Source organism: Odocoileus virginianus, chromosome 16, assembly GCF_023699985.2.
Source record: "Odocoileus virginianus isolate 20LAN1187 ecotype Illinois chromosome 16, Ovbor_1.2, whole genome shotgun sequence".
Lineage (NCBI taxonomy): Eukaryota > Metazoa > Chordata > Mammalia > Artiodactyla > Cervidae > Odocoileus > Odocoileus virginianus.
The window spans coordinates 19,641,838-19,656,334 of record NC_069689.1 but is presented as its reverse complement, the minus strand read 5'-3'; the positions used below and the strand labels follow the sequence as shown (position 1 = coordinate 19,656,334).

The 14,497-nt window shown below is 46.2% G+C and overlaps 1 protein-coding gene and 1 long non-coding RNA gene across 4 annotated transcripts in view; one reads left to right on the top strand and one right to left on the bottom strand.

Moving 5' to 3' along the window:
- The window catches only part of LOC139038709 (uncharacterized), a 448,893-nt gene that overhangs the window by 201,150 nt on the left and 233,246 nt on the right, over positions 1-14,497 (top strand). The gene's annotated exons all lie outside the window — the stretch shown is intronic.
- FBLN5 (fibulin 5) overlaps positions 1-14,497 on the bottom strand; it is an 86,049-nt gene that overhangs the window by 29,707 nt on the left and 41,845 nt on the right. For all 3 annotated transcript variants that reach the window (XM_020875932.2, XM_070477944.1, XM_020875931.2), the window contains one exon: positions 662-784. In XM_020875932.2, coding sequence (XP_020731591.1) covers positions 662-784 — 123 coding nt within the window. The remainder of the gene's footprint in view (positions 1-661; positions 785-14,497) is intronic.

Sequence of the window (14,497 nt, the reverse complement as noted above, 5' to 3'; positions counted from 1 at the left end):
GAGAAGGAAATGGCAACCCACTCCAATATTCTTGCCTGGGAAATCCCATGAACAGAGGAACCTAGAAGGCCACAGTCCATCAGGTTGCAAGAGACACAACTTAGTGAGTAAACCACCATCACTGTCATAATAAAAATAAGAGAAATTGAAAGTGGCTCAGTCACGTCCGACTCTTTGCAACAACATGGCCAGAATACTGGAGTGGGTAGCCGTTCCCTTCTCTAGGGGATCTTCCCAACCCAGGGATCAAACCCAGGTCTCCTGCATTGCAGGCAGATTCTTTACCAGCTGAACCATGAGGGAATACTGGATTGGGTGGATCCAAGAATACTGGAGTGGGTAGCCTATCCCTTCTGCAGCAGATCTTCCTGACCCAGGAATCAAACCAGAGTCTCCTGCATTGCAGGCAGATCTTTACCAACTGAGCAATCAGAGAAGCCCAAAAATAAGCACATGGGGGAAAAAAAAATCTCTGGTGATGACATGCCATGATGTGGTGATGGTGACAAGTGATCTTAAAGGGTGGTGCTCCATGTAAGCTCAACAGTCTTCTGCCACCCCCAACCCCAAAGAAAAGCACATTGCCCTTAGACCACCCAGCCGTGACCACAATTCACAATACCCCGAGGCAATCATTCACTTTCAAGAGTTTCTGTATTACCTAAGCACTGGCCTTCGAGTAGCCAGTAGCCATCCGTGCAGGAACAGGTGTAGCCTCCTTCGGTGTTGATGCAAATCTGGGTAGGGTTGCACTGGTGGGAATCCGTTGCACACTCATCCACATCTGTAACACAGACATATTCCAAAGAATGTCACCTATATCTGTTTAGAGCCCTGGAGCCACCAAAGGTGCTAGTTGCTTGCTTGTCTGGCTGGGAGGCAGTTGATTATGTCCCCGGGTTACATCACCTCCCTAACAGGTACCACTAGGAGACCCTGGCTTTTCTTGAGGGGGCAGAGCCAATCTGCTCCCTGGAAATCTACAAGGGAAATGGCCAAAAAGAAACATCCTTAAACACTGTTCTGCCATCCTGTCCAACATTCTCTGAAAGCAGGTTCACCTTGATAACAACCATTACTTGACTTAGAAATGTATTTTGTATTAGGCTTATCCATTCACATATAAACAGGTCTGTTGGTACCTTCTGGGTGCACAGAGCCATGATAAACACCTCTGAGAACAATAACGGAAGGAAGAGAAACATCCCTTGCTAGCGGAAGCTTGCAAGTCACTTGACTGCATCCATGCATGAAAGTCTTTTACGTTAGGGCCACTGTTCCTTCAGGAAGCTTCTAGGAGCCCTCCAGCCTTCCCTCCTCCACCCCAGAGCTCTGGGGCTCACCTCCTGCTGCCCTCTCCTCAGACTGGGTTTCCCCACGCTGTTGGTATACATGCCCACCCACCTGTCTGCTGCCAGGCAGGTATTTGTGTCCAAGTCAGTCTCTTCTCCTTCATTGGAACCGTCAAAGTGCAGAGACCAAGCTATATTACGGCCCCGTTTCTCATGTGCTGTACGCAGTACTCAAAACTGTTTCCACTGAAATGAATTCTACTTTCTTTTCTCCCCCCACTGCACCTTAGGGAGTCCTGTAGTGGGTGCTCCTGACACCACACCCTCACTTTGACAAAACTCCACAGGGATTCACCCAGCGCCCTTAATTCATCTGGCCTGGTCCTGCCTCTCCTCTTCACTCCCACCCTCACCTGCCTGCATCCTTAGTAGGGCTCCTGCCTTTTGCCCTCTCATCAGGGTTTGCTCATCTACACCCTACCCCTCCAGAATGGACCATCACACCATCAGAAATATCAAGTTGAGAAAAAGTTTGTTAGGGTTTTGCCATAACAGCTTCCGAAAAACCCAAACAAACATTTTGGCCAACCCAGTAGCATTAAAAGCTGCACTTCCCGGAGACTGAGCAGTGCGCCCAATTCCTCATTCTCCTCTCACAGTCGCCCCATGCAGTGGGCTGGTGATTCCCATTTCACAGATGGGAAAATAGTGCTGAACATGCTATAGCATCAAGGCCAGAGAAAAGTTCAGGCCTCCCTGCCCCCCAGCCCCCTCTGCGCAGAGATGACAGGGCTCAGGCTGCCGGGCCCTGGCAGGTGAAGCAGAGGAGACAGGGTTGAGTTTTGCTGCCTTTTCCTGCCCCACCTGGAAAACTGTCTGCCTCTTGACATTGTAGACAGCAGACTGGGGGCAGGGGGGCAGCGCTGGGAGCCCCGAGGATTCCAAAGTGTTAGCTCCATCAGTAGCACAGGTGTGCACTCAGGAAACGAGCACAACTGATCCAGTAAAACAAACATTCAGCCAGGTAAGTGATGGTCTCCTGGGTCTAAGGACACCACCAACCACAATCCACCACCATGTGCCTCATCAGTCAACACCAAGGATGCTGGTCAGTTCCCACCCCAGCCTCAATGACCAGAGTCTGGACATCTGAACCAGGCTCCAGCCTTCTCAACATGGACAACCTCCAAGAACCTACTTCCAGGGTGGCAGCCACCTCTGCTGCGCCCCAGCGATGTAGAGCCTTGATGGCAAAGACCCAGGGCCTTCTCAGCTGCAAGAGTTCCTGCCTTTGCCCCGGGCATCGCCTCCAGCCCCAGCTCTGCCCACCCAGCAGAGCCTCCCAGGGGAACCAGCAAATAATGCTTGGCCGGCAGCCGCTCCTGCTCAAATCAGTATCGAAGCCCAGGATAATAAGTAACACCACTATCGGCCAGCACATATTTACATTTTTCCGGCGGGAAGTGATGGATGACAATTGTACCCTGGGAACAACACTGCCTTAGGAATGTGTGCTCTTTATCCTGCTTCGAGGGGAGTGGAGGGTGAAGGAACAGCAGAGCAGTCAGAAGCCCTGGTGACAGCAAGTTCCCAGGGCTCTGTGCTTGTGTAACTTGCGTGGAGACAACGTGTCCCCACTAGCCTGACAGAGAGCCACCAAACTGGGAGAGGCCCAGACTGGGCTCAGAAGAGCGTGGGAGGCCTCAATGTGTAGGCACGTGCAAACTATCCAAATCATCCAGGAACAAAATCTCTAAGGTTTATTTTTTTTTTTTAAATCCACCATTTTTACTCAGATAAAGAACTAACTCAGTTATACTGCATATCTGTTGATGGACATTCAAAAAACTACTTGAATTGACTGATTGGATGACCTGAGTGGGTTGAATTCTTTGTCAATTGATTGACGTTGTATGGATGGTCAATCTAAATATGTTCTGAGAACTCAATAAGTCTGGGAGTCCCTGGGGGAAGTATGTCCCATCTTTATATCCTCAAAATATACCTGGTTTAACTTGGGTCCATGCATGTGTTAAATCATGTCTGATTCTTTGTGACCCCACGGACTGTAGCCCACCAGGCTCCTCTTGTCAATTGGTTTTCCAGGCAAGAATACTGGAGTGGGTTGCCATTTCCTCCTCCAAGGGATCTTCCCTCCAGGGGATCTTCCTTCTCAGAGGGATCTTCCCACAGGATGGAACCCATGTCTCCTGCTTGCGTCTCCTCCCTTGGCAGGCGGGTTCTTTACCACTTAAGCCACCTGGAAAGTCCCCACCTTGGGTCCATAGTAAATGTTTAATGAATGAATCAATGAACACATGGGCAACACACATTAAGGCCTCTGAGTCCCCAGACAAGTTTTTCCAGCCAACTTGCTGACAAGTGTGTAGACTTTAAAAACAACTGCCCCCACCAAAAACCCCCATCAGCTTGCACACCTGAGGGGCTGAAACTGAGAACGTTCATGCCTTGGGTTCCGCACGAGGTGAAAAGACTCATCACACATTCCAGCTCACAGCTGAATAGCTTACATTAAATACCTTTGACTTAAATAACAGAAAGGAAAAAATACGTCAAACCACTCCCAAGGACATTCTTTGGCAAAGCGGCCTTTTCTGCACCAGTGGAAAAGTACAAGTTAGTAAGTGCCATTATTCTCGGATGCAAATTGTGCTGGTTACTCCTTTCCTTTTCTGTGTAATGTTTAGGAAACGTCCCTTAAGAGAAGAGGACACTGGGTTCATTCAATCATTCATGCCCTCACTCATCTATTAACTCTTTGTGTTCTACTCTGGCTGTGTGTGTGTGTGTGTCCTCCCAAATCTCCAGTGGGAGCACAGTCCCTCCAACCATGTGACTCCCACAGTGTCTCTCCCGGGGCTGTGGTCCTGGGCAGCTGCCTGGGCCCTTCGAGGACTCCAGCACAGCAGCTGTGGCCCGTCTCTCCTGCACCAGGACATCTACCCACTGTCCAGGTGACCAGCACCCCAGTAACTGGAGGACAGAGCTCCCTGATCACAGCCCAGCACTGCACCCGCCCAGGGAGAAATCATTCTCCGTGTTGAGCAGCACAGTCCTGCTGCCCGGTGCCGCTGAGCTGTCGTCCTTTCCTGCCGACCTCCCCAGGGTGGCCTTCACTTACAGCATTCTCAGGACTTCCCTGGTGGTCCAGTGGCTAAGACTCTGCACTTCCAACAGAGGGGGCCCTGGTTCGATCCCTAGCCAGGAAACTAGATCCCACATGCTGCAGCTAAAAAAGAAAATTTTATGCCTCAGCAAAGACTGAAGATGCGACTGCATGTTGCAATTAAGACCTGGCACCCAATAAATAATAAAATAAATAAACACATGTGCATGCATGTTAAGTCACTTCAGTCGTGTCTGACTCTTTGCCACCCTATCGTCCATAGCACACCCCCTGCCCCCGCCAGGATCCTCTGTCCATAGGATTCTAAAGGCAAGGACGCTGGAGTGGGTTGCCATGCCCTCCTCCAGGGGATCTTCCTGACCCAGGATTTGAACCCGTGTCACTTACGCCTTCTGCATTGGCAGACAGGTTCTTTACCACTAGTAGCACCTAGGAAGCCCCAAAATAAATGCACATAAAAATGATTTTAAAAGTACAGCAATCTCAAACAAAACCTACTCACTTAGAGAAGTTCTCAAAGCAGTCAACCTCATCCCCTTGACCTGCTTCCAGGAAGCAGAAGTGAGCTCCCGGCCTTGGTACAGCGGCCCCAATGTCAGACATACTCATTCAGGAGGTCATATCCATAGCTGTGTCGCATGTCCCCAGCTGGTGCACTAAGGCAGGAAGATCTCACAGGGGCACCAGATGGAGAAACTGGCCTCAAGATATCAGAATACATCTGCCCAACAAACCAGGACAACAAAAGGAACAGAATCGTCCAGGCTGAGACCTTAATAAACATTTCTCTGAAGAGAACATACAAGTGGCCATTAGGCACATGAAGAGATGCTCAACATCACAATTATTAAAGAAATGAAAATTAAAACTGCAATGAGGTACCACCTCATACCAATCAGAATGGCCATCATTAAAATAGTCTACAAATAAACGCTGGAGAGGGTATGTAGAAAAAGGAACCCTCCTACACTGCTGGTGGGAATGTAAGTTGGTGAAGCCATTATGGAAAACAGTGTGGAGTTCCTCAGAAAACTAAAAATAGGATTACTATATAATCCAGCAATCTCACTTCTGAGCACATACCTGGACAAAACAATAATTTGAAAAGATCATGCACCCCTAGTTCATAGCAGCACTATTTACAGTAGCCAAGACATGGAAACAATGTAAATGTCCACTGACAGATAAACGGATAAAGAAGATGTGATACATATATACAATGGAATACTACTCGGCCATAAAAAGAATGAAATAATGCCATTTGCAGTAACATGGATGGACCTAAAGATTATCATATTTAATACTAAGCAAACTAAGTTCAGAAAGAGAAAGACAAATACCATATGATATCACTTACGTGTGGAATCTAAAGTATGACACAAACGATCTTATCTATGAAACAGAAAGAAAATCAAGGACATAGAGAACAGGCTGGTGGTTGCCAAGGCGGATGGGAAATGGGGGAGTGATGGATTGGGAGGTTGGGGTTAGCAGACGTAAACTATTATATATAGAATGGATGAACAACAAGGTTCTACTCTACAGCACAGGGAACTATGCCCAATACCTCGTGATAAACCATAACAGAAAAGGACATTAATAAAGAATGTCTATATGTGCATAGCTGAGTCACTTGACTGTATAGCAGAGATTGGCACAACATTGTAAATCAACTCTACTTCAATAAAAAATGTAAAATTAGAATCTTCCAGGCTGACTCAAGGGACAGCATGGGAAAAGGCCACAGTCTGCAAAGCTGCTGGAAGGCTTAGCCCTTGGAGCAGGAGTCTATGATAGAAGCAAGTAGCAATAGACAGGTCCTCCCCTGCACCTTGTCAGATGGAGATCTCACAGGGCATCCTGACTATCATGTTATTGCTTTATGCCTCTTATACGGCCTTCCCTGGGAGTGAGTCCTCAGCATACAACCCACTTTCCCATTCCCTATAAAACTAATGGTTCCAAGCATAATCTCAGGGTTAACTCACAGTTTATTACATAAAAATCTCTACAGGCAGGTAAAACAGACAACATATGGCTATAAATATGCATAAACGTGTCTGTGCTTAGTTGCTCAGTTGTGTCCCAACTTTTTGCAGCTCCATGGACTGTAGCCCGCCAGGCTTCTCTGTCCATGGGGTTCTCCAGGCAAGAATAATGGAGTGGGTTGCCATTTCCTTCTCCAGGGGATCTTCCCGACCCAAGGATCAAACCTGTGTCTCCTGTATTGCAGGCAGATTCTTTACTATCTGAGCCACCAGGGAAGCCCATGCATAAACATGTTTGAATACAAAAAATATGCATACATAAGCCAGGTATTTATTATATTTGAATGTCCATATTATATACCTACATGCATTTACATTTCAGCATTTATTCCTAAAAGTTCAAGGGAAAATAGTTAAACTGTTCTCACAACACAAATTCTCATTGAAATAAATGTGCCTTAAAAACCGTAAAACAAAGCAAACCCAAACAAAAACTAACGGTTCCCCCATGCCCACAGAGGAAAGATTTCCTGTCATGCTGCCTGTACTAAAGCTTAAGGGGAAAAAAAGACCAAAGGTCTGAGACCTCCCCAGAAAGGGCTACTGGGTTAAAAAAGAAAAGAAAAGAACATTGAGGGCAGGCAGAGCTGGGTGTGAATCCAGTTCTTGCACTTAAGAACTGAATATTACCGACAAGTTGATTAATCTGAGGGATGCTCAGATGCTCAGCAAAATAGCACTGCAACAGCCTGCCTCCTCAGCTGCTAGGCGAGTTCACAAATAATTGTGTTTGCAGGTGCCATTGCCACTACTTGGCGCACAGGAAGTACTTGGGAAGTTTTAGTTTCCTTCTTTAGAGAGCTGCTGTTTCTAAGAGTTGTGAAAGATGGGGGAAGCTTGGTTTCTGCCGGCTGCAGGCTTTGTCCTGGGATTCAGAAGACACAATGATGACAGCACTCAGTGGGCTGTGAGACACAGTTAGCTTATGGTTCAATCAACCACAGTCGCCAACAGTCCATGATTCTGCAACTGAGGATGTCCGAAAGCCTAAGGGTGCGTGTGTCTTACTGAAGTCCACAGCCAAATACCTTAACACCATGATTCTCCCCTCTTCCTGTGTTTTCTCCTCTCCAATACTGTGATTAAGGCAGGGCTGACTTTGAGAGCCTGTGGACACACCCTCGGCTGAGCGTCTCGGCTCTTGTGTGAGAATGGCCATCAGCCAAAGGGACACATTCTCAGTGGGTGACACTGGGAGAAAGTGTCCAAAGCCTTTGGAAGACTGCACCTTTCCAAAGGCCTCCATGAGTCCTTTTTTGGACACGGCCAAATCATTTCCTTGGTAGTAAATTTTTACCCAGTGAAACAACATGTTTTCCCAGCCCGTTTTTGTTCCTTCCTTGCTCAAGCTAATGGGGCTTGATAAGAAAGAAGAAAATAAAAATGGCACATTCCAATGCCTCCAATTGAAGCCAGTTTCAGGCCTGCTGCTGGGCTGGATCGGGGCCATTTTTCAGCAAGACGAGCTCAGCCAAGGCTGGAAGCTACACAGGACCGACTTCCCAAACACCTGCTTAATTAAAGATCTCAGCGTTTGAGAACTCTCTTGTTGAATTCCCAGGACATCTGCATTCCATGTGTCTTATGGGTCCGGGGCAGTCATCAGAAGCCAGCTCTTTCTGTGTTTACAGCACTTTTCCCAATGCTTGATATTAAGCTTAGAGCACAAAGTCTGCTCATTTCGTGCCTCTAATTAAGCAACAAATATGTGGTCCATTTTCCAAACAACAAAAAATCCTCTTGGATGAAACCAGCTGGGCTGCAGCTTCCAACTTCTCCGTGGATTCTATTTTTCTATCCATAACGCAAGAGCTTGGAGGAGAGCTCTAAAAGGCCCTTCTAGCTCTGACCTTCTACAGAAACAAACTATGCAACTAATGGGGATCACATTGTTTGGTTCTTGGCTAATTTTTTTCAACCAGAGTGCTTGGTAAACATCAGCTGACTTTAGCTGCTCTCAAACTGGGCAGTGAACTGGCTTAATCTCATTCAAGTTTTGACAACGTGTGAATGATCACTGCAGGTTCAGGCGTGGGGGTGGGAGTGAGGGAGGAACACATATGTTCCATCTTGAGTATCATGCACCAATAGTCCTGAGAGGTCTCTTCACTGCAGAGTTAATTACTTAATGTATTTATTAATAATGACTTTAAAGTATTTTGTAGAAATATACTCTAAGATTCTTTATGCTAACATTATTATTAGCCCATTCTTCAGATTTATGTTCTCTAAGAATTTAGGTACTCCCCAAATCATTAACTTCCTGAGGATTTAAAAAAAATTATAAATTACAGCAATGAAAAATATTGCTTGGGAGCACATTATACCAAAGCACATTATACCAAATAATGTGAATAAATTTATTTTACTAGACAAAAAAAAAAGTTGTCCTGAGAGTAAGGGGACAAGGTTGCTTATTGACAATGTAGGCAATGGTATTTTTCAAAAGGGCACGAGACTTTAGCCATTATTGTGATTATAAAGCAAACAAACGTGGAGCTCAAACTAGATTTCCATTTGCCAAAATTCTTGCCATTTGTCCATCAACAGAGGATTTTTGCAACTATACAAGTCAGTGGTTCACAAACCTAGCTGCCCAAGAGAACTGCCAGGCTAACACAGAAAGTCTGGGGTGGAGGCTTGAAAAACTGTTTAAAGTGACCTAAATGATTCCAGTGTAAAACCATATCTGGAGTTTGCTGTGCCAGACTAAAACTTCTTAAATTTTAATGTGCACATGAATCAGTGAGGATCTTGTTGAAATGCAGGCTCCAGTTTGGTCGACTCTGCATTTCTAATAAGCTCCCAGGTGATGCCAATGCTGCTGGCTCCAGGACCTCACTCCACGAGGCAAGGTGCTGGATTATTGAGAGTGGTGTTTGGTTCTGTATCCATGCAACCCGCTCAGAGTTTAAGAAGCTGTTCAAAAGAGTCTGGGAGGGAATTAAATGTTCAAAAATCAAACTGGCAATCCCTAGCCAGATTCTTCTCTAAGATCAAACCTGTTAGTTATAACAGTATTGTGATTTTTAGAGCCTTATTCAAGAAGTTCTCAACACAGTCAAAACCACAGTCTAAAAATGCTTTCCTGGGGGTCCAAACAACAGCCATTACTCACATCCACCTATAGTGGTTGTGAGCACTGTGTACCTACGATAGGTTTTCCTCCTTTCAATTTCCTGGTGGTGTTTTGATTTCCTAAGAGTTAACTAAGTTCCCTGAATCTTAACTAAGTTCTTAGAAATACTGCCCCCAAAGTGATGACAAAAAGTGCAAAAGATTCCAATTTGGAGAAAAGACAGGGTTTTTCCTTCAGTGCAGACCATCCCTTGCTCAGGAACACAGTCTATAAATACTTTAGCTCTTAAACTGCGCCATCTGCACCGCATCTCCCATAGGCTCCATCTCCCATTCCCCTCTGAGCTCTTCCACCCCCCACACCCTCAGCTCCACGTCATCCACAGCGCCCGGGCTGGGATCTCCTCGTCCCTGATCCCCACACCCTCCTCTCTGTTTTGCAGAACCCTAGGCTTAAAAGCTCAGACTTCCTTAAATCCTTTCCCCCACCCACGACTCTCACACAGTTCTTCTGGAAATCTTGCAAATTCTTTCTTACCATCCCTTACACCCTAAAATCCCAAGGCCTCGCTGTCTTTTCTCTGAATGACTGGAATAACTCCATACTAGTCTGCTGGCCTCCAGTCTCTCCCCCTGAAAGCAAGTGAAACACAACCTCCAGAACCATCCAAGACACAGAATGTGTGGCCCCTACTACTCAACACCGTATATCCCCTCCTTAGAAACCTCACAGCTTTCTTTTTACATTTTGGCAAAGCACAAGATGTGATGTGATATGCTAGAGCACACCTAGCCTACTTTTATCCCCAGATGTGCTAATTAAGCACATCAGGTTTTACAGCATCTCACACAGTATTACATAATTAGCTGTGCAGGGCTCCATCTCCTTCCACTAAACTGTGAGTTTCTTGAAAACAAAAAGTGGGTCTTATTCACATTTGTGTCCTAAGCAGACGGAGGACATCTGGGGACTGCCCTTGCCCAGCAGATCTCAGGCCTCTGCCTGAGATGGGTCCTCAACCCTGTTCAGTCTTCGCCGAGGGCTGATTTGAAAGTGTCTACTTTCAAATTGTGGTGCTGGAGAAGACTCTTGAGAGTCCCTTGGACTTCAAGGAGATCAAACCAGTCAATCCCAAAGGAAATCAACCCTGAACACTCATTGGAAGGACTGATGCAGAAATTCCAATAATTTGGTCACCTGATGCAAAGAGCTGACTCACTGGAAAAGACCCTGTTGCTGGGAAAGACTGAAGGCAGGAGGAGAGGGGGTTGACAAAGGATGAGATGGTTGGATGGCATCACCAACTCGATGGACATGAGTTTGAGCAAACTCTAGGAGACAGTGAAGGACAGGGAAGCCTGGAATGCTGCAGTCCATGGAGTCGCAAAGAGTCGGACATGACTTAGCGACCGAACAACCAACTTCCAGAGGCTTTGACACATCATGTGCTTGGCTTGATGGAGTGAGTTATAGTTTCTCTTTCCTTCTAAAGAGCCAGACAACCTAGACAAGCAAAAAATTTATTCTCAACATTCACAGGAGGGAGGGACATCAGAATAAAGAAAAGATACACCTTTTCCTGGCCTGAAAATGGGCACCAACAGGAACTCGTAGGTCACAACCAGGAAACTCAATCCACTTTGCAGACCCTCAGTCTGGTGCTGCCTGTGAGAATACCCAGGTGTGCAAATTCACCCCAAGAAATCAATCATCCTGTTGTCAGGATCAAACACTCCCTGCCAATCCCTCCTGGAGCACGAGAAAGGAATCTGCATATGCCTCCCCACACAGGGGATCAGAAACCCTGCTACCACCTCTGACACCATCACTAACTAAGCAGTCTGCCCATGTGCATGCCATTGGCCTGCCTGTGCTCCCCTGTCTCTGAAATGGGGCCTCCAAGGACTTGCAGGCTAGTGGGGAAGACAGGTGGTGAACAGAAATGAGGGGGGCGCTGAGGAAGGCTGTGGGAATACATAACAGTGAGTGTCCCACATCTGGGAGGTGAGGGCAGGCTTTGACCCTGGACATTGACATAGGGGAACACTTCCTCCATATACACCCATTCCTGGAACCCTAAGACAAGGGAGGGGAGAGACAGACGGCTCTTTCGACACAAGTTACAAGCAGCAGGCCAGTAGGTGATTAAGGATATAGATATTCCATCCTGAGACTTCCCTGGTGATTCAGATGGTAAAGAATCTGCCTGCAATGTGGGAGACCTGGGTTCAGTCCCTGGGTCTAGAAGATCCCCTGGAGGAGGGCATGGTAACCCACTCCAGTATTCTTGCCTGGAGAATTCCATGGATAGAAGAGCCTGGCAGGCTACAGTCCATGGGGTAACAGAAGAGTTGGATATGACTGAGGGACTTACACTTTCACATTTCTTTCATCCTGAGATCACCCCTCTGCTGGTCTCTCCTGCTCCCCACCCCTCTACTCTGCTTTTGGTCCAAAGCTCCCTGTTCCTCATCTCCAGCCGATGACCTCAGCACATCAGAGAATAACTGTTGTTGAGGCTACAACTCAAGAGGAGGTGAAACCCCATAGGATGGGAGGAAGAGGTCAAAGGCACACAGGGACTCTGAGGTTAGGGGAGAGGATGCCAGAAAGAGAGAGAGTCTGAGGGATACTGTCTGGTGACTGAGGGGTTGCATGTCCTGAGAGTCTGGAAGGGAGAGCCCCAACCCAAACGGCACAGGACTGCAACAGCCACACCTGCTTCACACAACCCTTTGGACTTGGTAAGCCTTGGATTGCATCACTTAAACCTAAAATAAATATTTGAACTGATTAAATACTTCCCAGGATTGTGTGTTTACCTAGCTGATGGAGTAGGGGCTGCTATCTTCCATCCCCCCTCTGGGGTCACTAGCAGATGTCTGGATTTCTCTTCTTCGGAAGGCAGGGAGGTGAAGGAGCAGTGTTTGAGGGCAATCAAGTAAGTGACCTGCCAACCACTCTAGCCCTCCCTCCCACCATCAGGAGCACAGCATCAAAGACCCAGGGCCGGTAATACAGCCATTCAGGATTCATTTATGCAACAGACATTCGCCATGAGCCAACACTGTTGTAGGTACTAGGGAGTCAAAGATAAATGACACGTGGGCCATGTCTGTTTACAGTCTAGCAGGCAACGGATAAGAGACCAGATAATCCCAATTCTGTATGGTAAGTGTCGTGCTGGAGAAAAGAATATGGGCACTTCCGGGAGGAAGAGACTTCTTGGAAAAGGGGATGGATTCCTGGAATAGGACATTGGGGTGAATCTCGATGGATGATGTGGCAGGGGCTACCCCAATCAGACACAGTCCTCTGATACCCATTCTCCCAACTAAAGACTGCATTTTTCATTTTCCTTCACAGTGATATGTGGCTATGTGATGAAACTCTGGCCAGAGGGATATAAGTAAAAATAACATGTAACAACTTCTGGGTCATGCTTTAAAAGAACAAATGTGTGGTTCCCTTGTCACTTCTCTCCTCCCTCTGGCTGGGATGCAGGTGTGATGGCAAGAGCTGGAGCAGCTATTTTGGATCCAGAGGTGAAAGTCACACATTGAGCTTGGTCTAGCCAGCCTTCCAGCCCTGAACTGCATGCCTCTGGACTGTACCATGAGAGAGAATTTTAATTCTCTCCTATCTAAACCAGTGTGTTGAAAGTCTCTTTGTTATTGTAACTTAACTTGTTTCTCAATACAGATGAACAGGAGCCAGCCAAAAGAGTGGCATGTGCAAAGGCATGGAGGCATAAGAGGCACAGAACATCTAGACAGCCAAGAGCAGCTAACACAAGCAGACACATGTGGGTGAGTGCAGGGGACCGAAGGGAAGATAGGAGCCCATTTGTAAAATGATCGTATACCAAGCTAAGGATGCTGGAGAAGGAGGAAGAGAAGATGAGCGGAAAGAACAGGAAAGGGGAAAATAAAGAAAAAGTGAAAAGATGAGGAGGAGGGCAAAGGAGGAGTGAGAGAAAGGATTTAAAAAAAAGCCACGGTCATCCTTTCCTGCATGTGGGAACTTGTATTAGTTCTCAGTTAACACCACAAAAGTCCTAGCCCTTTGTAGTTCTGCAACAATTAGCATTAAGCTTCATGTTTTAATGAGCTGTCTGAGTTAGCTTCAATCAGAAAATTTTGACTTATGTATTTTTTAAATACCACAGTAAGATGAACCCTCCAAAATGTAGTTACTGATTCTGAATGGTTGGGTTAAGAGCATGCTCAATTGAGTTCGTAATAAATGCTGTTTTGATTAATAGTAGCAGTAGTGAAGGAAATGCTAATAAAAACACATGATCCAAGGTAACTCCGCTGTGACCACCGAATTTCTCTGGGTCCCTCTGCCACAATCTTCCTGGAAGCAATTGTCTACAGTCACTGCTCTGCCTTCCCACCTCACACTCTCTCTAACCTGATACAATCAGACTGCCATCTTTTTTCTTTTACGATAGCCTCTCTCCTCAAGGTCACAAATGATTTTCACAAGGTCAAGAATTATTTCCACAAGATCAAATCCTAAGATTTAGTCTTTATCCTTCACTACTTCCCTTCAGCATTTGGCACAGTCATCCTTTCCTTTCTTCTTTCAAGGCTTTCTTCATTAGACTTTCACGATCCCGCCTTTCTCTGGTTTGGGTTCTCTCCTAAGGGTATGCCGGTAGTCAGTACAGGTGGGTCAGGCATATTATGGGTAATCAGTATGGGTAGATTGTTACAGCATTAATCACAATAGCCAAGAGATGGAAGCAACCCTACTATCCATCGATGGATGAATGAATAAACAAAGTGTGGTCTATATAGACAGTGGAATATTATTCAGCATTTAAAAGAAAGGAATTTCTGACGTGCAACAGCATTAAAGAACCCAGTAATACATTATACTAAGTGATATAAACCAGTCACAAAAAGACAAATATTAATGATTC